We start from the raw sequence: 22,500 nt of genomic DNA, 5'->3' as shown, positions 1-22,500 counted from the left end.
CACGGGATGAGCACGGGATTGTAAACAGCTATAACTCCAGTTTGCAGCATGCCACCAAGTCCACATTTGGTATGTGGACTTAGACCACCAATAGGGACCAGCATGAATTGCTGAAGCTCCGCCCCTCTGTCTTCCCATTGGCTGGTCTTCAAACAGCCATAACTCAAGTTCGCAGCATGCTATGGAGTACAAATTTTGTACATGGACTAAAGCCAGCAATAGGGACTAACTGTCATTACTTAAGCCCCGCCCCCTCTGTCTGCCCATTGGCTGGGCTTTAAACAGCCATCATTCCAGTTTGCAGCATGCTACCAAGTACAAATTTGGTAAGTGGACTCAGACCACCAATAGGGACGAACTGAAATGAGTTAAGGCCCACCCCAAAGGCACCGCTTCCTTCACACAGGGTGTGATTTTTTTCAGTAGGGGTGGCCTAGACCGGATCATATGGGTCTTTAGTAACGCAGACCAGGCTTTCCTCCGAGGTGGAAAGACTGGTGACGCGAGGTTAGACAGACGCAGACTAATGGGGTCACAAGTCAATACCCCTTTATTAGCGGTGCCAGCCGCTCTACATTTGACCGCGTCCGTCCGTATGTCCGTATGTCCGTTTGTCCGTTTGTCTGTTTGAGCACGGATGTCCGTTGCTATAACTCCAGTTCGCAGCATGCCAGCAAGTCCAAATTTGGTATGTGGACTTAGACCACCAATAGGTACGAGCATTGACTGCTGAAGCCCCGCCCCGCCCTATTATAGCGCCACCAGGAGGCCACTGGCTTTAAACAGCTATAACTCCAGTTTGCAGCATGCCACCAAGTCCAAATTTGGTATGTGGACTTACACCACCAATAGGGACGAGCATTAATTGCTGAAGCCCCACCCCGCCCTATTATAGCGCCACCAGGAGGCCACTCATCAAAGGCACCGCTTCCTTCACACAGGGTGTGATTTTTTTTTTGTTTACTACAGTTTTTTTTATTATTATTTCAAAATATTTGTTTTTTTTTCTTCACAAATTCAAATGTGTTTTTCAAAAGAACTTCAAAAGATCCATTAAGTAGACGAGGACAAATGTTTTAAGCAGTGAAAATAGCAGATCTACAAGCTCACAACACGTCGCGATTGTGAGCTTGTAGATCGGCTATTTGCAGTAGTTTGGGGGTTCCGGGAGGGGGCATACATTTAATTTCTCCTTTGAGCTAAAACGTTTGGGAACCAGAGGCTCCAGAGGCTCTTTAGCTCCGTGCTGTAATCTGTGTAACGCTTTGATTTAACGAGGCTTTGATCTGCCGTTAACGACCACCTGAGATCTGATCTGATCTGCTGTCATGTGTGGGAGACGTTGTGTAGGAGAATGTCTCTAATGTGACATAAAGGAACAGAAGTACAGATGTGCCACTTCAACACTTCACACCTTACTGTTCTTTCCCTGAAAGTGCATTTTTTTCCTCCCTGTTCTGCCCTTAAAAATGCACTGTTTTGCCCCTGAAAAGAAGTTGTCACTACACCCCCCCGTTTTTCCCTTCAACAGACATCCATATACATGAGAACAAAAGAATGTGCGTTGAAGAAGGTGTCAGACTCATTATGAGGCGAAATGTGATTTGAAGAGGTCCTTGACCAGTTTGCTCAAATTAATTAGCATCATGAAAGCAGTGGTCATCAAAATAATTCAGCATTTTAAATGCCCTTCTTTGTCCCTCTTATTGCCCTGGGAATCCCCTGAAAATGTACTGTCTTGCCGATGGCAGGACATTTGAAGTTTTGAAATGGCACATCTGTATGTCTGACTGTAGGAGAATGTCTCTAATGTGACTTAAAGGAACAGAAGTGTGTCTGACTGTAGGAGAATGTCTCTAATGTGACTTAAAGGAACAGAAGTGTGTGTGACTGTAGGAGAATGTCTCTAATGTGACATAAAGGAACAGAAGTGTGTGTGACTGTAGGAGAATGTCTCTAATGTGACATAAAGGAACAGAAGTGTGTGTGACTGTAGGAGAATGTCTCTAATGTGACTTAAAGGAACAGAAGTGTGTGTGACTGTAGGAGAATGTCTCTAATGTGACATAAAGGAACAGAAGTGTGTCTGACTGTAGGAGAATGTCTCTAATGTGACATAAAGGAACAGAAGTGTGTGTGACTGTAGGAGAATGTCTCTAATGTGACTTAAAGGAACAGAAGTGTGTGTGACTGTAGGAGAATGTCTCTAATGTGACATAAAGGAACAGAAGTGTGTGTGACTGTAGGAGAATGTCTCTAATGTGACTTAAAGGAACAGAAGTGTGTCTGACTGTAGGAGAATGTCTCTAATGTGACATAAAGGAACAGAAGTGTGTCTGACTGTAGGAGAATGTCTCTAATGTGACATAAAGGAACAGAAGTGTGTGTGACTGTAGGAGAATGTCTCTAATGTGACATAAAGGAACAGAAGTGTGTGTGACTGTAGGAGAATGTCTCTAATGTGACTTAAAGGAACAGAAGTGTGTGTGACTGTAGGAGAATGTCTCTAATGTGACATAAAGGAACAGAAGTGTGTCTGACTGTAGGAGAATGTCTCTAATGTGACATAAAGGAACAGAAGTGTGTGTGACTGTAGGAGAATGTCTCTAATGTGACATAAAGGAACAGAAGTGTGTCTGACTGTAGGAGAATGTCTCTAATGTGACTTAAAGGAACAGAAGTGTGTGTGACTGTAGGAGAATGTCTCTAATGTGACTTAAAGGAACAGAAGTGTGTGTGACTGTAGGAGAATGTCTCTAATGTGACTTAAAGGAACAGAAGTGTGTGTGACTGTAGGAGAATGTCTCTAATGTGACTTAAAGGAACAGAAGTGTGTGTGACTGTAGGAGAATGTCTCTAATGTGACATAAAGGAACAGAAGTACAGATGTGCCACTTCAACACTTCACACCTTACTGTTCTTTCCCTGAAAGTGCATTTTTTTCCTCCCTGTTCTGCCCTTAAAAATGCACTGTTTTGCCCCTGAAAAGAAGTTGTCACTACACACCCCCGTTTTTCCCTTCAACAGACATCCATATACATGAGAACAAAAGAATGTGCGTTGAAGAAGGTGTCAGACTCATTATGAGGCGAAATGTGATTTGAAGAGGTCCTTGACCAGTTTGCTCAAATTAATTAGCATCATGAAAGCAGTGATCATCAAAATAATTCAGCATTTTAAATGCCCTTCTTTGTCCCTCTTATTGCCCTGGGAATCCCCTGAAAATGTACTGTCTTGGCGATGGCAGGACATTTGAAGTTTTGAAATGGCACATCTGTATGTCTGACTGTAGGAGAATGTCTCTAATGTGACTTAAAGGAACAGAAGTGTGTCTGACTGTAGGAGAATGTCTCTAATGTGACTTAAAGGAACAGAAGTGTGTGTGACTGTAGGAGAATGTCTCTAATGTGACTTAAAGGAACAGAAGTGTGTGTGACTGTAGGAGAATGTCTCTAATGTGACTTAAAGGAACAGAAGTGTGTGTGACTGTAGGAGAATGTCTCTAATGTGACTTAAAGGAACAGAAGTATGTGTGACTGTAGGAGAATGTCTCTAATGTGACATAAAGGAACAGAAGTGTGTGTGACTGTAGGAGAATGTCTCTAATGTGACTTAAAGGAACAGAAGTGTGTGTGACTGTAGGAGAATGTCTCTAATGTGACTTAAAGGAACAGAAGTGTGTGTGACTGTAGGAGAATGTCTCTAATGTGACTTAAAGGAACAGAAGTGTGTGTGACTGTAGGAGAATGTCTCTAATGTGACTTAAAGGAACAGAAGTGTGTGTGACTGTAGGAGAATGTCTCTAATGTGACATAAAGGAACAGAAGTGTGTCTGACTGTAGGAGAATGTCTCTAATGTGACTTAAAGGAACAGAAGTGTGTGTGACTGTAGGAGAATGTCTCTAATGTGACATAAAGGAACAGAAGTGTGTGTGACTGTAGGAGAATGTCTCTAATGTGACATAAAGGAACAGAAGTGTGTGTGACTGTAGGAGAATGTCTCTAATGTGACTTAAAGGAACAGAAGTATGTGTGACTGTAGGAGAATGTCTCTAATGTGACATAAAGGAACAGAAGTGTGTGTGACTGTAGGAGAATGTCTCTAATGTGACTTAAAGGAACAGAAGTGTGTGTGACTGTAGGAGAATGTCTCTAATGTGACATAAAGGAACAGAAGTGTGTGTGACTGTAGGAGAATGTCTCTAATGTGACATAAAGGAACAGAAGTGTGTGTGACTGTAGGAGAATGTCTCTAATGTGACATAAAGGAACAGAAGTGTGTGTGACTGTAGGAGAATGTCTCTAATGTGACTTAAAGGAACAGAAGTGTGTGTGACTGTAGGAGAATGTCTCTAATGTGACTTAAAGGAACAGAAGTGTGTGTGACTGTAGGAGAATGTCTCTAATGTGACATAAAGGAACAGAAGTGTGTGTGACTGTAGGAGAATGTCTCTAATGTGACATAAAGGAACAGAAGTGTGTGTGACTGTAGGAGAATGTCTCTAATGTGTCATAAAGGAACAGAAGTGTGTGTGACTGTAGGAGAATGTCTCTAATGTGACATAAAGGAACAGAAGTGTTTGTGACTGTAGGAGAATGTCTCTAATGTGACTTAAAGGAACAGAAGTACGTGTGACTGTAGGAGAATGTCTCTAATGTGACTTAAAGGAACAGAAGTACGTGTGACTGTAGGAGAATGTCTTTAATGTGACTTAAAGGAACAGAAGTACGTGTGACTGTAGGAGAATGTCTCTAATGTGACTTAAAGGAACAGAAGTGTTTGTGACTGTAGGAGAATGTCTCTAATGTGACATAAAGGAACAGAAGTGTGTGTGACTGTAGGAGAATGTCTCTAATGTGACTTAAAGGAACAGAAGTGTGTGTGACTGTAGGAGAATGTCTCTAATGTGACTTAAAGGAACAGAAGTACGTGTGACTGTAGGAGAATGTCTCTAATGTGACATAAAGGAACAGAAGTGTGTGTGACTGTAGGAGAATGTCTCTAATGTGACTTAAAGGAACAGAAGTGTGTGTGACTGTAGGAGAATGTCTCTAATGTGACTTAAAGGAACAGAATGTGTGACTGTAGGAGAATGTCTCTAATGTGACATAAAGGAACAGAAGTGTGTGTGACTGTAGGAGAATGTCTCTAATGTGACTTAAAGGAACAGAATGTGTGACTGTAGGAGAATGTCTCTAATGTGACATAAAGGAACAGAAGTGTGTGTGACTGTAGGAGAATGTCTCTAATGTGACTTAAAGGAACAGAATGTGTGACTGTAGGAGAATGTCTCTAATGTGACTTAAAGGAACAGAAGTGTGTGTGACTGTAGGAGAATGTCTCTAATGTGACATAAAGGAACAGAAGTGTTTGTGACTGTAGGAGAATGTCTCTAATGTGACATAAAGGAACAGAAGTGTGTGTGACTGTAGGAGAATGTCTCTAATGTGACATAAAGGAACAGAAGTGTGTGTGACTGTAGGAGAATGTCTCTAATGTGACTTAAAGGAACAGAAGTATGTGTGACTGTAGGAGAATGTCTCTAATGTGACATAAAGGAACAGAAGTGTGTGTGACTGTAGGAGAATGTCTCTAATGTGACTTAAAGGAACAGAAGTGTGTGTGACTGTAGGAGAATGTCTCTAATGTGACATAAAGGAACAGAAGTGTGTGTGACTGTAGGAGAATGTCTCTAATGTGACATAAAGGAACAGAAGTGTGTGTGACTGTAGGAGAATGTCTCTAATGTGACATAAAGGAACAGAAGTGTGTGTGACTGTAGGAGAATGTCTCTAATGTGACTTAAAGGAACAGAAGTGTGTGTGACTGTAGGAGAATGTCTCTAATGTGACTTAAAGGAACAGAAGTGTGTGTGACTGTAGGAGAATGTCTCTAATGTGACTTAAAGGAACAGAAGTGTGTGTGACTGTAGGAGAATGTCTCTAATGTGACATAAAGGAACAGAAGTGTGTGTGACTGTAGGAGAATGTCTCTAATGTGTCATAAAGGAACAGAAGTGTGTGTGACTGTAGGAGAATGTCTCTAATGTGACATAAAGGAACAGAAGTGTTTGTGACTGTAGGAGAATGTCTCTAATGTGACTTAAAGGAACAGAAGTACGTGTGACTGTAGGAGAATGTCTCTAATGTGACTTAAAGGAACAGAAGTACGTGTGACTGTAGGAGAATGTCTCTAATGTGACTTAAAGGAACAGAAGTGTGTGTGACTGTAGGAGAATGTCTCTAATGTGACATAAAGGAACAGAAGTGTGTGTGACTGTAGGAGAATGTCTTTAATGTGACTTAAAGGAACAGAAGTACGTGTGACTGTAGGAGAATGTCTCTAATGTGACTTAAAGGAACAGAAGTGTTTGTGACTGTAGGAGAATGTCTCTAATGTGACATAAAGGAACAGAAGTGTGTGTGACTGTAGGAGAATGTCTCTAATGTGACTTAAAGGAACAGAAGTGTGTGTGACTGTAGGAGAATGTCTCTAATGTGACTTAAAGGAACAGAAGTACGTGTGACTGTAGGAGAATGTCTCTAATGTGACATAAAGGAACAGAAGTGTGTGTGACTGTAGGAGAATGTCTCTAATGTGACTTAAAGGAACAGAAGTGTGTGTGACTGTAGGAGAATGTCTCTAATGTGACTTAAAGGAACAGAATGTGTGACTGTAGGAGAATGTCTCTAATGTGACATAAAGGAACAGAAGTGTGTGTGACTGTAGGAGAATGTCTCTAATGTGACTTAAAGGAACAGAATGTGTGACTGTAGGAGAATGTCTCTAATGTGACATAAAGGAACAGAAGTGTGTGTGACTGTAGGAGAATGTCTCTAATGTGACTTAAAGGAACAGAATGTGTGACTGTAGGAGAATGTCTCTAATGTGACTTAAAGGAACAGAAGTGTGTGTGACTGTAGGAGAATGTCTCTAATGTGACTTAAAGGAACAGAATGTGTGACTGTAGGAGAATGTCTCTAATGTGACATAAAGGAACAGAAGTGTGTGTGACTGTAGGAGAATGTCTCTAATGTGACTTAAAGGAACAGAATGTGTGACTGTAGGAGAATGTCTCTAATGTGACTTAAAGGAACAGAAGTGTGTGTGACTGTAGGAGAATGTCTCTAATGTGACTTAAAGGAACAGAAGTGTGTGTGACTGTAGGAGAATGTCTCTAATGTGACATAAAGGAACAGAAGTGTGTGTGACTGTAGGAGAATGTCTCTAATGTGACTTAAAGGAACAGAAGTACGTGTGACTGTAGGAGAATGTCTCTAATGTGACATAAAGGAACAGAAGTACGTGTGACTGTAGGAGAATGTCTCTAATGTGACATAAAGGAACAGAAGTGTGTGTGACTGTAGGAGAATGTCTCTAATGTGACATAAAGGAACAGAAGTGTGTGTGACTGTAGGAGAATGTCTCTAATGTGACTTAAAGGAACAGAAGTGTGTGTGACTGTAGGAGAATGTCTCTAATGTGACATAAAGGAACAGAAGTGTGTGTGACTGTAGGAGAATGTCTCTAATGTGACTTAAAGGAACAGAAGTGTGTGTGACTGTAGGAGAATGTCTCTAATGTGACTTAAAGGAACAGAAGTGTGTGTGACTGTAGGAGAATGTCTCTAATGTGACTTAAAGAAACAGAAGTGTGTGTGACTGTAGGAGAATGTCTCTAATGTGACTTAAAGGAACAGAAGTGTGTGTGACTGTAGGAGAATGTCTCTAATGTGACTTAAAGAAACAGAAGTGTGTGTGACTGTAGGAGAATGTCTCTAATGTGACTTAAAGGAACAGAAGTGTGTGTGACTGTAGGAGAATGTCTCTAATGTGTCACCATGTGAAGGAACAGAAGTACGTGTGACAGCCTACACCAGGCCGGGGTTCTCAACCTTTTCAGGCTGCGACCCCCAAAATAATGATATTATTTCCCGCGACCCCCCGCGTGCACGTGTGCGGTCCCGTTCGCGCGTGCGAGCGGTCCCGTTCGCGCGCGCGAAGGTTATTTAATTATAATAGGTTATTTGATAATTGTTTATTATCAAAACATTTTTGCAAAAAGTGGGTAAATTGAGTAAATTAACTGATAAAACATGAATTAATGATAACATAAAAAAATATTTTGTAAAAAAAATAAAAAAAAATAAAAATCTTTTTTTTTTTTTTTTTTTTTTTTCAAATTCACCAAAAAATCTGGCGACCCCCCCAAATTATTTGGCGACCCCCAGGTTGAGAACCACTGGCCTACACGCTGTATAAGAGTTGTTCTAATGACTCACTGATAAAGTCACACCTGTATTCATAGAGAAAATAAAGCTCAGGCTGAACTTCATGAGCTTGTTGATGGACTTGTTTCACCATAAGTCACACACCAGGTATATGTATGGAATGTGTGTCTGTATTGAGGAGATGACGTAAAGCACATAAAGCACTGATTTAGTCAATTAAATCTTATCGTAAACCACTAGAAAACATCACATGACCAGAGACTCATCAATGGCTTTGTGAGCCGAAATGACGAGAATACTCGTCATTATACAACAGGTAGTTCCGACCAAGCAATCTGATTGGTTGAAATAGCTATCTAGCCTAGTGCTTCAAACCAGCATGATAGCACGGGCCTAATCACATTAATAAATCACTCCGCACTGCAGTCCGCACCTGATTAGAACCATATATGTCACAGCTGTGCTGTGACGTCACGCTGTCCCACGGTATAGGAAAACTACTCCCATTATTCCCATTTCGTTAACAGTCCAGTGTATGTTATACTTTATCGTACGTAGGTATCGCACGGCGAAAATAGCCGATCTACAAGTTCACAACGCGTCACGATGGCAACGCGTTGTCAGCTTGTAGATCGGTTATTTTGGCCACGTGACACGGTCGTACGACGGAGCGTATAGCCTACTGGAATCAGCTGTGTTGATGAGACGGTGCGTCAGAGCGCTGCTACAGGGACTATTTAATGTCTCAGTCAAATAAACTCTTCTCTTTACAGGGAAACGTAATAGCGAAACATTTTTATTATGAATTGCCCCACAATATGAATACATTTGGATGTGTTTTGTTGGTAGCTGTTGTAGAATCGCAATATTACACTCGAGGGAGTGCTTTACCGTCATTATTGACGGTAAAGCACTCCCTCGAGTGTAATATTGCTTAGATCACAATCAATGAGTTAACCCTTTAAGACCGGGAACGCATCTCTGTGTGTCGTTTTTAGATTTCGTTTGGCTGTTCAAAAAATTGCAGATCTACAAGCTCATAGCGCGGCACCGAGTGCCGCGCTATGAGCTTGTAGATCTGCTATTTTTGTCATGAAAATGTCTGCAAATATTTGATTTTCTTTTTTTCTTTTTTGTAACTCAACTCTTTGCTTCTGGGGGTTCCTGGAACTAAATATTTTACGAATGTTTGCTTTAAAAAAATATACAATCCAAGATTTTGCCACGAATTTTCACGATTTTTCAAAAATAGCAGATCTACAACAAGCTTGTAAAAAGAATATATAGGGTCCCATCTGTGTGTCATTTAGATTTCTTTGGGCTATTCAAAAATAGCAGATCTACAAGCTCACAGCGCGGTGCCGAGTGCCGCGCTGTGAGCTTGTAGATCTGCTATTTTCTTGGTCTTAAAGGGTTAAATAATAATTGAGACTATGTTTTTAATGTTTTTTTAATATTTAATGTGTGACTGTGTGTGTGTGTGCGCGTGTGTGTGTGTGTGTGTGGTATCCATAGTGATAAGCATCGCTGGGTTCCCTAGCGAAGTAGACGGCTGTGAACAGAGCTGACAGACTGTCACGACTCTGACATTTTTACTGGACGATTGACTCACACAAATACAATGATCTAATCGTGTGTTTTTTAGAGCTTGATAAACAAACGTTGCACGGGGGGGCAGATAGATGTGACCCACAACAACACAGAGAAATGACTGATGACACAGTGTTGTGTTCTTCACGGGTCATAATAAATGCACTTATTATTAAGAACATGAAGAACTCGCCGCTGTTCTGCCTTTGTTTTTGTTGCTATGGAAACGGAGGCTTGTAAGCCAATCAAAAAGCTTGTCGGATTATAGTTTGGGTTCATCAATAGCTAAGAAGTACTCAGACATCTTACTTAAGTAAAAGTTGCAATACCACAATATAAACATATACTCTGTTACAAGTCAAAGCCCTGTGTTCAAAATGTTACTCAAGTACAAAAGTATTGCCTACAAAATATACTTACCAAAGTACCAAAAGTAAATGTACCGTTTGAAAATACCAAGTACATTTTTACGTAACAGAGTGGCCCTCTTTTATCAACGCAGCGTATAAACCGGCGTATGTTTTTCCATATATTCGGCCGTACACCAACGTCAAAGTCACATTTATCAACGCATCCTACACAGCCGATCCTAGCGTACATCAGGTCGGAGCTTTGACAAATCTCACGTCTGAAAACGAGCGTCATTTAAATAACACGCCCCTTAAATATTCTCAAAACGCCCCGATTTTACGACATGAAGAAGAACCAGAATACGACCAAAGAAAGAGTTTCGTTGTGGAGTTTAGGAGTGGATACATGTGTCTAGATGCCTGTCAGACAGTCAGACAATGGTGCTCCGCAGGTCTAGAATGGAATAAACGGGCGCAGCCAACGTCAACAACTGGTCTCGACCAGACGTGAGATTTCAGCCTACGGTAGGATTGATTGATTGATGTACTTTATTTAGTAAGACATGAGAACAACAGTACATGGAAGTACAAATTCACAATACAAGGTCTACTAAACTGGAAGACTCATAAAAGCACAGAGCTTGTTTCAAATGAGTTCCCCATGCACACAAATCATGATGACATATAAGAGACAGACAGATATACACAACTACTATAGAATGTCATACAATCAGTTTACAGGTTACTGGTATGAAGAGTGAGAAATATGTACAAAAGGAGAAGGAGAGAGGGGGGGGGGGGGGGGTAGGGGGGTAGGTTAGGTTAGGACTTAGACAGGGGCCATTTTCCAATTGCAGCCTCCTGAAGGTGTATCTTTAGGGCTGTTTTGAAAGAGAGTAGGGTTTTACACTCCTTTACTCCTTTTGGTAGGGCGTTCCACATTTTTGATGAATAGCATGAGAACGAGTTACTTCCCTTTGTTGAGCCAAAAAAGGGTTGGACAAGGTTTGTGGAGCTGCCTCTGGTATTGTGATCGTGGATATCATTAACATTTTGGAAGTATTTTGACAAATACAGGGGGATCCCAATGTTGTGATATATCTTGAAGACCAGGCCCATAGCAAGTTGCTGTACTCTGTCCGCAACCCTAAGCCATCCAATCCTATCAAAATGATCAGGGGTTAGATGGATTTTGTAGTTGAGGCCAAGAAGTAGCCTTACAAGTTTGTTTTGGGATGTTTGGAGCCTTGTTTTTAAGGCCTTGGTGGTGTTGTGATACCATGAAGTACATGCATAATCGTAATGACCTTGTATGAGGGCCACTGCAAGAGTCTTCAGAGTCTTCTTACTGACTTTGCGATCAATACTCCGCAAATAGCGTGTTTTTTTGTGGACCGTTTTGATCGTTTTTTCAGCATTTTTGTCACCAGAGAGGTCAGCCTCCAAGATAGAGCCCAGGTAGGTAATTTCGTTTTTTCTTTTGATTATATCATCACCCGCTTTGATCGTGAAGCTCTCTGCCTTTCTGAGGTTAGGAGTGGACCCAAAGAGGATGCATTCCGTTTTGCCCAGGTGTAATGAGAGCTTGTTGTCGGAGAGCCAGATGCAGATCTTGTTGAGTTCAGAGCTGAGAGTTTTCTCAACCTGCAGCCTGTCCCTGTCCGAGACTAGCAGGGCCGAGTCATCTGCGAACAGGAACAGGTTGCAGTCGCAGGCTGACGACATGTCATTCACATATATCAGGAACAGTAAGGGTCCTAGTATACTTCCTTGGGGAACACCACAAGTCACTGGGAGGGGGGGGGACTGGGTGCCGTTTACTTCCACCACTTGCTCCCTCCCTTCCAGGTAGGATCTCATCCAGTTCACTGACGTGTCATCAAAACCTATTGCTCTGAGCTTATTGATCATAATCGGGTGATTAACGGTGTCAAAAGCCTTCTGGAGGTCCAGCATGACCATGCCGCAATATTTGCCCTTTTCAATCTCTTGTTTGATAGAGTCGTTCAAATAGAGAAGGCATGTGTCAGTGGAGTGGTTTGTTCTGAAGCCAGATTGGAATTTGTAGATTAGATTTTTCTCGGCAAGATACTTGTCGACCTGTTCATAGACTATTTTTTCCATGACTTTCGAGATGGAGCTTAGAATAGAAATAGGGCGGTAGTTGCCAGGGTCTAATTGGTTTCCTTTTTTGAACAGAGGGGTCACCCTTGCTTTTTTGAAGTCGTTGGGGACCTGTCCCTGTGTGGTGGAGAGGTTGAATATGTGGGTAATGATTGGAGCAATGGAGGCGGCTGAGTCTTTTAGAAATTTGGGGGGGATATTGTCGAGGCCTGTGGCTCTGTGTTGATGAAGAGCACTCAATTTTTTAAACACCTCTTCTGTTTTCACAGGGGAGAGTTTAAAGTCATCTTTGCAAACACCCTGTTTTTCGTAAAATGAGACAACATACTCCTCACCATATCTCCCAGAGTGTGGAGGAAGTTTTTCAACCAAATCTGAGGCTACGGTCGTGAAGAATATGTTGAGGATTTTACTCACTTCGTGATTGGATGAAATGAGACTGTCATTCACCTTGAGGCTTAAGTTTGAAAGCCTGGTTTTCAATTTTTTGCTGCAGCCTAGGAGGTTCTTGAGTAGCCTCCAAAGCTCTCGTGGTTTTTTTTGATTTTCCTCAATCTTGTCATCGAGGTAGCTTTTTTCTGCTAACAGGAGCATGCTATTTACCTTGTTTCTTAGCTTGTTTTTTTCCTTTTCAAGTTTAGCTACGTGGGATTCGAGACCTTTGTTAAAACATTTGGCTAGTTTGATCCTACTTTTATGAAGCTCAGAACACTTTTTGTCTCTGACTTTCATGGCAGTAAGGATGTCCGAATTCATCCATGGTACCGAGCGGGTTTTGACCCTGATGGTTTTCATGGGAGCCACACTGTCCAAAATTTGAATGAATTTGGTTTTGAAACAAAGCCAGGATTCGTCTACCTGTGTGCTGTTTAGAACGTCGGACCAATCCTGTTCCTCCAGTCTGTGATCTAAGTCCTCACTCTTATAATTTTTGAGGTCTCTGATTGTGACTGTTTTGTGGTAACCGGTCTTAGGTTTACGTTTCTTTCTGGTGCAGAAGATCATGTTGTGATCAGATATGCCACAGGTGGAAACACCACTATTTAGGATTTTTTCCTTGTCCGTTGTTAGAATGAGATCTATGGTAGTTTGAGAGGAAACACACAGCCTTGTGGGCTGAGTGATCAGCTGGTGGAGTGAATGCCGATCACAACACGCCTTGAATGACTTATACACTGACGCTTCCTTGCGGAGTATGTCAGTGTTAAAATCACCAAGAAGAATCGTCTCCGCATGGTCCACTTTAGCTAAGCATTCATCAAGTCTATCATAGAAATCAGTCTGGTTAGGAGGTCTGTATATGGTACCGACTAGCACAGGTTTGGCATGTTTAAAAATGATCTCGACCCACACAGCTTCAATGTTTTCATCCATCAGGTCTTCCCGAAGGATGCAGACATTGTCAGTATGAACATACATGCAAACACCACCCCCGTTTCTGTTCCTATCTTTCCTGAAGAGTTTGTAGTTTTCAATCTCAATCACAGAATCAGTTATCGCTTGATCAAGTTTTGTTTCAGAGAAAGTTAAAATGTCAACCTTACCATCATAAAACATCTGCTTGATTTGTGTTAGCTTGTCTCCTGCTAGAGAATTCACATTAAGATGTATCATGTGCAAGCCAACGCCAAACGATTTGATCATTTTTTCAATGGATAGGTGTTTATCCACTGAGAGATGTTTAGGAGCAGTCTCGGGGGGGGAGGGGGGTGTAGTGTCCATCAAAGCCATTGTTCCGTCGTGGGCAGCCAGCAGTGGGGGTTGGGGGGGGTTGGGGGATTGGGGAGGGTTGGGGGGTTGGGGGGGGATGGGGCGCGGAGGTCCCAGCACGGCCTCTGCTAATGGTCCCATCACGGTCTCTGCTGGGACCCTGGCCCTGGAACGAACCGTAGGTTTGTAGCGGTGCATCAAGGTCTCTGCTCCGGTGAAAACAGCTAGGTGACTCCTTGGTTCCACGTTCTCGGCTACGCTGCATCTCCCGGTTGATCGCCGTTGTGCGTCGGTGCAAGCGTCCTCGTCGACGGCTGCGGTGGATACGACGTCGGTGTTTAGGTTGATCATTTGGGTTGATTCGCCTAGTCGAGTTGGTGGGAAGCCGTTGGTGTTGTCGTCGAGGCTAGCTTCGGTAGCAACGTTGGCTAGGCTAGCTCCGGTGCTCCGGAAGTTCTTTGTTCCAGCATGGCTTTGTTGTTGTTTTGCCCCGTTGCTTGTGGCAACGTTTGCCGCTAGCCTGTTGGTTTCAGCTGCGAGCCGAGCGGATTGCCTTGTGGTCACAGGGCCAGGGTTAACTTCAACGTCTCCGGAAAGTAGTAGAATTAAACAGAAGTACGTCTTCCGATTACATTTACCATTCAGGGGTTTGTTTCTTCGCTTCGGGTTGGCTGTGAGAGTCGAGTGGATCGCCGTGGTTCCATAACCTGGGTGTTTTTTCTCGGTTCCAGTAGTTAGGTAGAAGTCATTGTGTGATTCTACCTTTTCTGTCTCGTATAATTCCATATCCTTCTGGTGTATAATCCATGCGGAGTTGAGGTGTAAATCCATAATCCACAGGATGAGGATAAGGAAAGGTATGCGAGGACGCAGGACGCGAGAGCGATCATCGATGCGACCACCCATGTCGACTGCCGGAAGCTTAAGTTGCTGCTTAAGTTGCTGCTGCTGTGATACAGCGGGTAAAGATGAAGCCCACGTCAGGATATATTGATAAATGCCGAAAGGTGATCTCGCCGTACGCCCATTATTTGGGCTGCACCGCGTTGATAAATGAGGGCCAGCGTTTCTACATTGCAGTATTGATACTTTTTACTAAAGTAAAAAAATGTGACTACTTTTTCCACCACTGATTGAAATCAGTGGTGAGTACTGAGGACTTGAATCGATGTGTGTGTGTGTGTGTGTGCGTGTGTGTGTGTGCGTGTGTCTGTGTGTGTGTGTGTCTCAGGCAGTGGTGGAAAGTAACTAAGTACATTTACTTAAGTTCTGTACTTAAGTACAATTTTGAGGTATTTGTACTTTACTTGAGTATTTCCAATTTCCAATACTTTTACTTCTACTCCACTACATCTCAGAGGCAAATATTGTACTTTTACTCCACTACATTTACTTGAAAACTGTAGTTACTAGTTACTTTTCAGATATAAATTATGACATTATGAAACATACATTAACCACTTTAGCCCTATTTTATACATAGGCTATTTGAAAATAGCAGATCTACAAGCTCGCAACGCGTCGCTTTGCGACGCGTTGTGAGCTTGTAGATCTACTATTTTCAAACATTTAGTACTTTTACTTTTGGTACTTTAACTACATTTTGATGCCAATACTTCTGTACTTTTACTCAAGTAAATTTAGAATTCCGGACTTTTACTTGTAACTGAGTATTTTTATATTGCAGTATTGGTACTTTTACTTAAGTAAAGAATTTAAGTACTTTTTCCACCACTGGTCTCAGGTCTAGACGACTGCCTGCAGCAGTACGTGTGTGTGTTTGAACACGGCGACGTGTGCGGAGACAGACTGCTGAGGATCAGCCACGGCGAGCTGGAGGAGATGGGCGTGTCACGCATCGGACACCAGGAACTCATACTGGAGGCTGTGGACCTGCTGTGTGCTCTGGTGAGTCCCTCTCTCTCTCTCTGTGTGTGTGTGTGTGTGTGTGTGTGTGTGTGTGTGTGTGCGTGTGTGCGTGTGTGTGCGTGTGTGTGTGTGTGTGTGTGTGTGTGTGTGTGTGTGTGTGTGTGTGTGTGTGTGTGTGTGTGTGTGTCAGTGGCGTGCACAGACATTTTGAGGGGCAGGTGCTCAAGTAAATTATACTTTTTTTTGTTTACTCAGTCTGCTCTTTTTTTCCCTCTACACCTATACCTCTTTAGCCAAAAATAGCCGATCTACAAGCTCACAACGCCTCGCGCTGCGAGGCGTTGTGAGCTTGTAGATCTGCTATTTTTGGCTAAAGAGGTTAATGTATGTTTTATAATATGTAAAAATGTATATCTGAAAATTAACTAGTAAATAAAGTTTTCAAATAATTGTAGCCGGAGTAAAAGTATAATATTTGCCTCTGAGATGTAGTGGAGTAGGAGTAAAAGTATTGGAAATTGGAAATACTCAAGTAAAGTACAAATACCTCAACATTGTACTTAAGTAAATGTACTTAGTTACTTTCCACCACTGCCAGGGGGTTGTGATTTTTTTTTTTTTTTGTGATTTTCGAAAAATCATGAAAAGTTGTGGCAGGTATTCGATTTTTTTTCTTTTTTTTCGTGGATATTTGTAACTCAAATCTTTGCTTCTGGTTTTTTTTTTCCTGGAACTAAATATTTTACGAATGTTCCCTTTAAAAAAACGTATTCCGAGATTTTGCCGCTCATTTTCACGATTTTTCAAAAACAGCAGATCTACAAGCTCATAGGTCTGGAGACAGAGAGCGTCAGGACGTAGCTCATAAGCGCTCTTGTCTCTGTGATAGAACTCAGGTCTGGAGACAGAGAGCGTCAGGACGTAGCTCATAAGCTCTCCGTCTTCTGTGATAGAACTCGGGTCTGGAGACGGAGAGTGTCAGGACGTAGCTCATAAGCTCTCCGTCTTCTGTGATAGAACTCAGGTCTGGAGACGGAGAGCGTCAGGACGTAGCTCATAAGCTCTCTTGTCTCTGTGATAGAACTCAGGTCTGGAGACGGAGAGCGTCAGGACGTAGCTCATAAGCTCTCCGTCTTCTGTGATAGAACTCGGGTCTAGAGACGGAGAGCGTCAGGACGTAGCTCATAAGCTCTCCGTCTTCTGTGATAGAACTCGGGTCTGGAGACGGAGAGCGTCAGGACCCTAGCTCATAAGCTGGGGGCGTCGGCCAAGAACCTCCAGAACTTCATCTCGGGCGGCCGCCGCCGCGGCAGCCAATCGGACGGCAGGAACTCGCGGCGCCTCCCCAACGACCTCCTGACCTCTGTGGTGGACCTCATCACCGCCGCTAAGAGCCTTCTGGCCTGGCTGGACAGGTTAGTGTGACTCACACACACGCACACACACACACACACACACACACACGCACACACGCACACGCGCACACGCGCACACGCACACACGCACACACGCAAATTAAATATATGATTTAACCCTTTAAGACCTGAGGCGATTCTTAATTTTTTTTTTAAATCCTAACAGTTTTTTGAAAAAAATATAAAAAATATTTTTTCACGATTTTTTCAAAAATAGCAGATCTACAAGCTCATAGCGCGGCACTCGGTGCCGCGCTATGAGCTTGTAGATCTGCTATTTTTGAATAGCCAAAGAAATCGAAAGTGACACAGATGCGTTCCAGGTATTAATGGATTAAAAAAAAGAAAAATCCTCATGGGAAAAACTTCCAAAACAGAAAGGAAATATGAACATAATATTGGAATATATGGCAGGTATATGCAGACTAAATGCTGCTTATATATCAGGTATCCACATATATGTGCATATATATGAATATATAGGAAATATGTGTCTCATAATATAGCTTATATCAGTGGTTCTCAAACTTTTTCATGTCAAGGACCCCAAATTGACACTTATTAGCCCGCGGACCCCCATTTGAAAAGATATGCCAGAGACCCCCCATAAGAGAAGATTTTTTTTACGGCTCTATAGCAGTGATTTTTAATTTCAAGGACCCCCAGTTTGACATGCATTAGGGCTACGGACCTCCATTTAATGGCATTTCTATCACTTGGACCCCAATTTATATTGTAAAATCAATGTCAATTTAACTCTGAGAGTGTACAAATGGAACTAACGGGTCCATTTGGTTCCATTTGTACACTCTCAGAGTTACAGACCCACAAGGGTCCATTTGGTGCCTAATCTATCATTTAGCTGGGGACCCCCTGGAACTCCCTCAAGGACCCCTGCGGGTCCCCGGACCCCACTTTGAGAACCAATGGCTTATATCATGTCCACATATATGAATATATGTGGACATATATGTAGAGACATATATGCAGGCGGACAATTCAGAATATGTCACATATGAGAAACATATATGTTGCATACATAAACAAGAAAGAAAATGACTTGAAGTCATATTCTACCAGGTGCTGTGTGTGTGTGTGTGTGTGTGTGTGTGTGTGTGTGTGTGTGTGTGTGTGTGTGTGTGTGTGTGTGTGTTTGTTTTCATAGACCTGATAACTTGTTTTTCGGAATGCTTATTTCTCTCGCCAAACCTGGCAACATAATTTGCGACGCGAAACGCTAATAATGTTTTTTATATAAGTGGTGGCAACATTTTTAGACACCACACAGGTCTTCCCAACAATAGCGAAGATTGAAGTCAGTGTGAACATGGCCAAATAATAACTTAATAGCCAAACTAGGTCTAATGAAGCACGCTAGCATTTAGGCTAACTGTGTTAGCCTGAGGCTGCAGTACAACTTGCACTGTCTGCTCTGCAACTGTTGCAGTGTGAATGAGGGGAGCGGAGAGCGGAGGGCTGTTACTGTGGGGGGCGGGCCGTCTCCCCATTCGTGTGGCCATTGGCTTCAAGGAGTGAAGGACAGCCAGGACAGCCAATGACGCAAATGTGTCGAAAATATGTCTAATGCAAATCTGTAATATGTCGACCTCTGCTCTGACGATTCTTAGACTCAGGCGCTCTTCGAGCACCTGGTAAAAACATATGTTCATATATTTCCTTTGCCCCCCCTGGTGGCAGAGGCAAAGATGGCCCATGGCTCCGGTCTATAGGTCTGTAGTGACTCTATAGACGGGTTTCCGCGCGACGTCATCACAGAGCAGAATGCGCAATCTGCGCATGCCAGTGGTAGAACGAACCCGGAAGCGCCGTTCACTCTGATGATGTGTTCGGGAGTTAGATAGGCATAATGCTGCTATTATAGGCATAATAGGCATAATGCTGCTATTATAGGCATAATAGGCATAATGCTGCTATTATAGGCATAATAGGCATAATGCTGCTATTATATACAAATAAAGGACTAACAGATCCAACTTCCGACAAATCATTTTTATTGAGTAAACAAGATATCACAAACTGCATAATTTAATCTACTTTCATTAAACCCGGTGAAGACCATTTATTTATATGAATGGACATTTGACCAGAGCTGCTGCGGGTAATAGCGCCCTCTATAGGCTCACCCCTCTCTTGCGCGCGCAGCATCCTCTCATGTTTACTAACAGGAAACCCGTCTGTAAAAGGAGAGAGCCAGACCAACATACATGTGGATTGTATCTGCCTATAATCACTCACCATCATAACTGATGCAGTTGACTTGTTTCCATAGAAGCCTCTGTTCTAAAGCAGGATAAAAGGCACACATATATACATATATACACATATATAAATATATACACAATATATAAATATATACACATATATAAATGCACCATTTGTTTGTTCCATTCCCATTCTAGAAGTGATACAGTGAACACGTTGCTGCTCTTTACTGTTTGCTGACCCTGAACGTTGAAACGGTGTTAATGAGGAACAGTGAGAGAACATCTATCTCTGTCACACACACACACACACACACACACACACACACACACACACACACACACACACACACGCACACGCACGCACACACCCGCTCACCTGTGTGCTGTATTGGCTCTCAGTCTGCAGAGAACAATGTCTTTTTTAAATAGATAGTGGACGACCTCTTTTAACGTCCTACTTATCATTACTACAGCGTCACATAAAAGCATCCAAAATAGCAGATCTACAAGCTCGAAGCGACGCTTTTTGCGTGTGTAGATCTAATGTTTTGGAATGAATGTTCAGAACTCAAAGCTTTTTTGGCCCCAATCTTTTCATAGACCCGACTACTTAAATGCAGCATTTCAATAACAAATACAAATATAGATGCAAGCAGCGATAATACGGGGCCAGTGAATAGAGAGAGAGAGAGAGACATGGAAACGGAATAGATTGAAGAGAGAGAGAGTGACATGGAAACATAATGGTTTGATTGGACATCTCAACCTACTGCCATTAACAGGATTCGAACTCTCAACCTTCAGACTAATAGGCTGCAACACTACCTATAGTGCTATAGCTTTGTCCAGGCTGATATTGTCTGTTGAAGATCATAAACTCTTGCCTTCTTTCATGAACCAAGCCCCTGTTTCACTAACACTAAGATCACTCGTTCACAAGCCATTTACCAATGAAGAAATTGTACATCTCCTCAGAACCAAAACTAATGAAAGTAGCCGATCTACAAGCTCACAAACCATGAAAAGTTGTGAGATTGTAGATCAGCTATTTTCAGAATGAAGTATGTCATACGTAAAAAACGTACTCTCAAATAAGCATTTCAGGTTATCTTTACCATTTGCACATGTATTCATTGATACAGTCATGTTGTTTGCAATTCAACTTAAATTAAGTCTGCATCAAGTGAGGCTTGAACTGGCGACCTTGAGATTGTGAGGCATTCATTTAAGGGAGACGCCATTGGCCCAACAGACAAGTAACTGTGAAAAAGGAGATCACACAGATGATACAGTTTCACGCAAATAGCTGAAAAATCCTGGGTTTAAGTGTTTTTCAAACTGCTCAAAATTGCGGACAATCTTAGGGCGGAGCTTAATGGTCAAATCGATACGTGTGTTCCTCATGAGTCAAGGCACATGTGTAAGCAAGTTTCACGACTTTCGGCCAAACGAGGCATGACTTATGCCTGTTTAAAGTCTGCATTTTCAAAAAATTGCTATAGCGCCCCCTTTTGGCCAATTGGAGTAAGATTGGTTTCAGTGATATTTGGAATGACCCTGTACATTTCTGCAAAGTTTCAAAGAAATGTGAGTCTGCATGTATGTTTTAGGCACAGATGAATCATTTTCATAAAACTGTAATAGTTAAAATCTATCTCCTCCTGGGATTTTTGAGCAATCTGCACGAAACGTTTACCACTTGAACTTTGGACCTCTGCCTACAAAAATTTCCAACGGATTTTCCATAAGTGAAAAAATGCATAAGTTAGGAGCCAATGACTGTTTTTCATATAATTCAAAATGGTGGGAGATCTAAAGGTCAGAGGTCAAAAGTCAGACCACGAAAGTTGTCGGGCATGAAGAGACGCATGTGTGTATCGAAGTTTCATGGTTGTAGGTCAAACAGGGCATGAGTTGTACCTGTTCAAAGTTGGCACTTTCAATTGAGTGCTATAGCGCCACCCTTTGACGAATGAGTGTGAGAATTATTTCTTGGTAGTTTTTCATGAGCATCTACCATATGGCCGAGTTTCGTAAAAAGCGTATGCACGGTTAAGCCAGAACTGGCAAAAACAAGTATTTTTCAAACTGCTCAAAATTGCGGAAAATCTAAGGGCGGAGCTTAATGGTCAAATCGATACGTGTGTTCCTCATGAGTCAAGGCACATGTGTAAGCAAGTTTCACGACTTTCGGCCAAACGAGGCATGACTTATGCCTGTTTAAAGTCTGCATTTTCAAAAAAGTGCTATAGCGCCCCCTTTTGGCCAATTGGAGTAAGATTGGTTTCAGTGATATTTGGAATGACCCTGTACATTTCTGCAAAGTTTCAAAGAAATGTGAGTCTGCATGTATGTTTTAGGCACAGATGAATAATTTTCTTTAAACTGTAATAGTTAAAATCTATCTCCTCCTGGGATTTTTGAGCAATCTGCACGAAACGTTTAGCACTTGAACCTTGGACCACTGCCTACAAAAATTTCCAACGGATTTTCCATAAGTGAAAAAATGCATAAGTTAGGAGCCAATGACTGTTTTTCATATAATTCAAAATGGTGGGAGATCTAAAGGTCAGAGGTCAAAAGTCAGAGGGTGAAAGTTGTTCAGCATGAGGAGACGCATATGTGTATCGAAGTTTCATGGCTGTAGGTCAAACAGGGCATGAGTTGTACCTGTTCAAAGTTGCCATTTTCAATTGAGTGCTATAGCGCCACCTTTGGACGAAAGATTGTGAGAATTATTTTTTTGATCGTTTTTCATGACCATCTACCATATGGCCGAGTTTCGTAAAAAGCGACAGCGCGGTTCAGCCAGAACTGCGAAAAGTGGCAGAAGAAGAAGAAGAAGTGACAGAATACTGCCAATAACAATACGTGTACAGAGCAGAGCTCTGTCCCCGTAACAAGCTAAATATTTCCCATAAAGTGCTTGTATCAATTGCTGGATATGTTGCAAAAGCTAAGTATCAGATCAAACTCTAGTACCTAT

The 22,500-nt window shown here is 42.1% G+C and overlaps 1 protein-coding gene and 1 long non-coding RNA gene across 2 annotated transcripts in view; one reads left to right on the top strand and one right to left on the bottom strand.

Annotated features, from left to right (window-relative positions):
- Window positions 1–22,500, bottom strand: part of LOC311039202 — a 765,206-nt gene that overhangs the window by 296,662 nt on the left and 446,044 nt on the right. The window lies entirely within an intron of this gene.
- Window positions 1–22,500, top strand: part of cnksr2a (connector enhancer of kinase suppressor of Ras 2a) — a gene marked incomplete at both ends in the record, with an annotated part of 110,504 nt that overhangs the window by 14,017 nt on the left and 73,987 nt on the right. Inside the window, 2 exons of the mRNA XM_084048866.1 lie at window positions 15,750–15,913; window positions 17,084–17,289. Of these exons, the coding sequence (XP_083904992.1) occupies window positions 15,750–15,913; window positions 17,084–17,289 (370 nt within the window). The remainder of the gene's footprint in view (window positions 1–15,749; window positions 15,914–17,083; window positions 17,290–22,500) is intronic.

This window comes from Gymnoscopelus microlampas, assembly GCF_963454915.1.
Source record: "Gymnoscopelus microlampas genome assembly, chromosome: 22".
Taxonomy (NCBI): Eukaryota; Metazoa; Chordata; class Actinopteri; order Myctophiformes; family Myctophidae; genus Gymnoscopelus; species Gymnoscopelus microlampas.
This window is presented reverse-complemented; position numbering and strand designations above follow the sequence as displayed.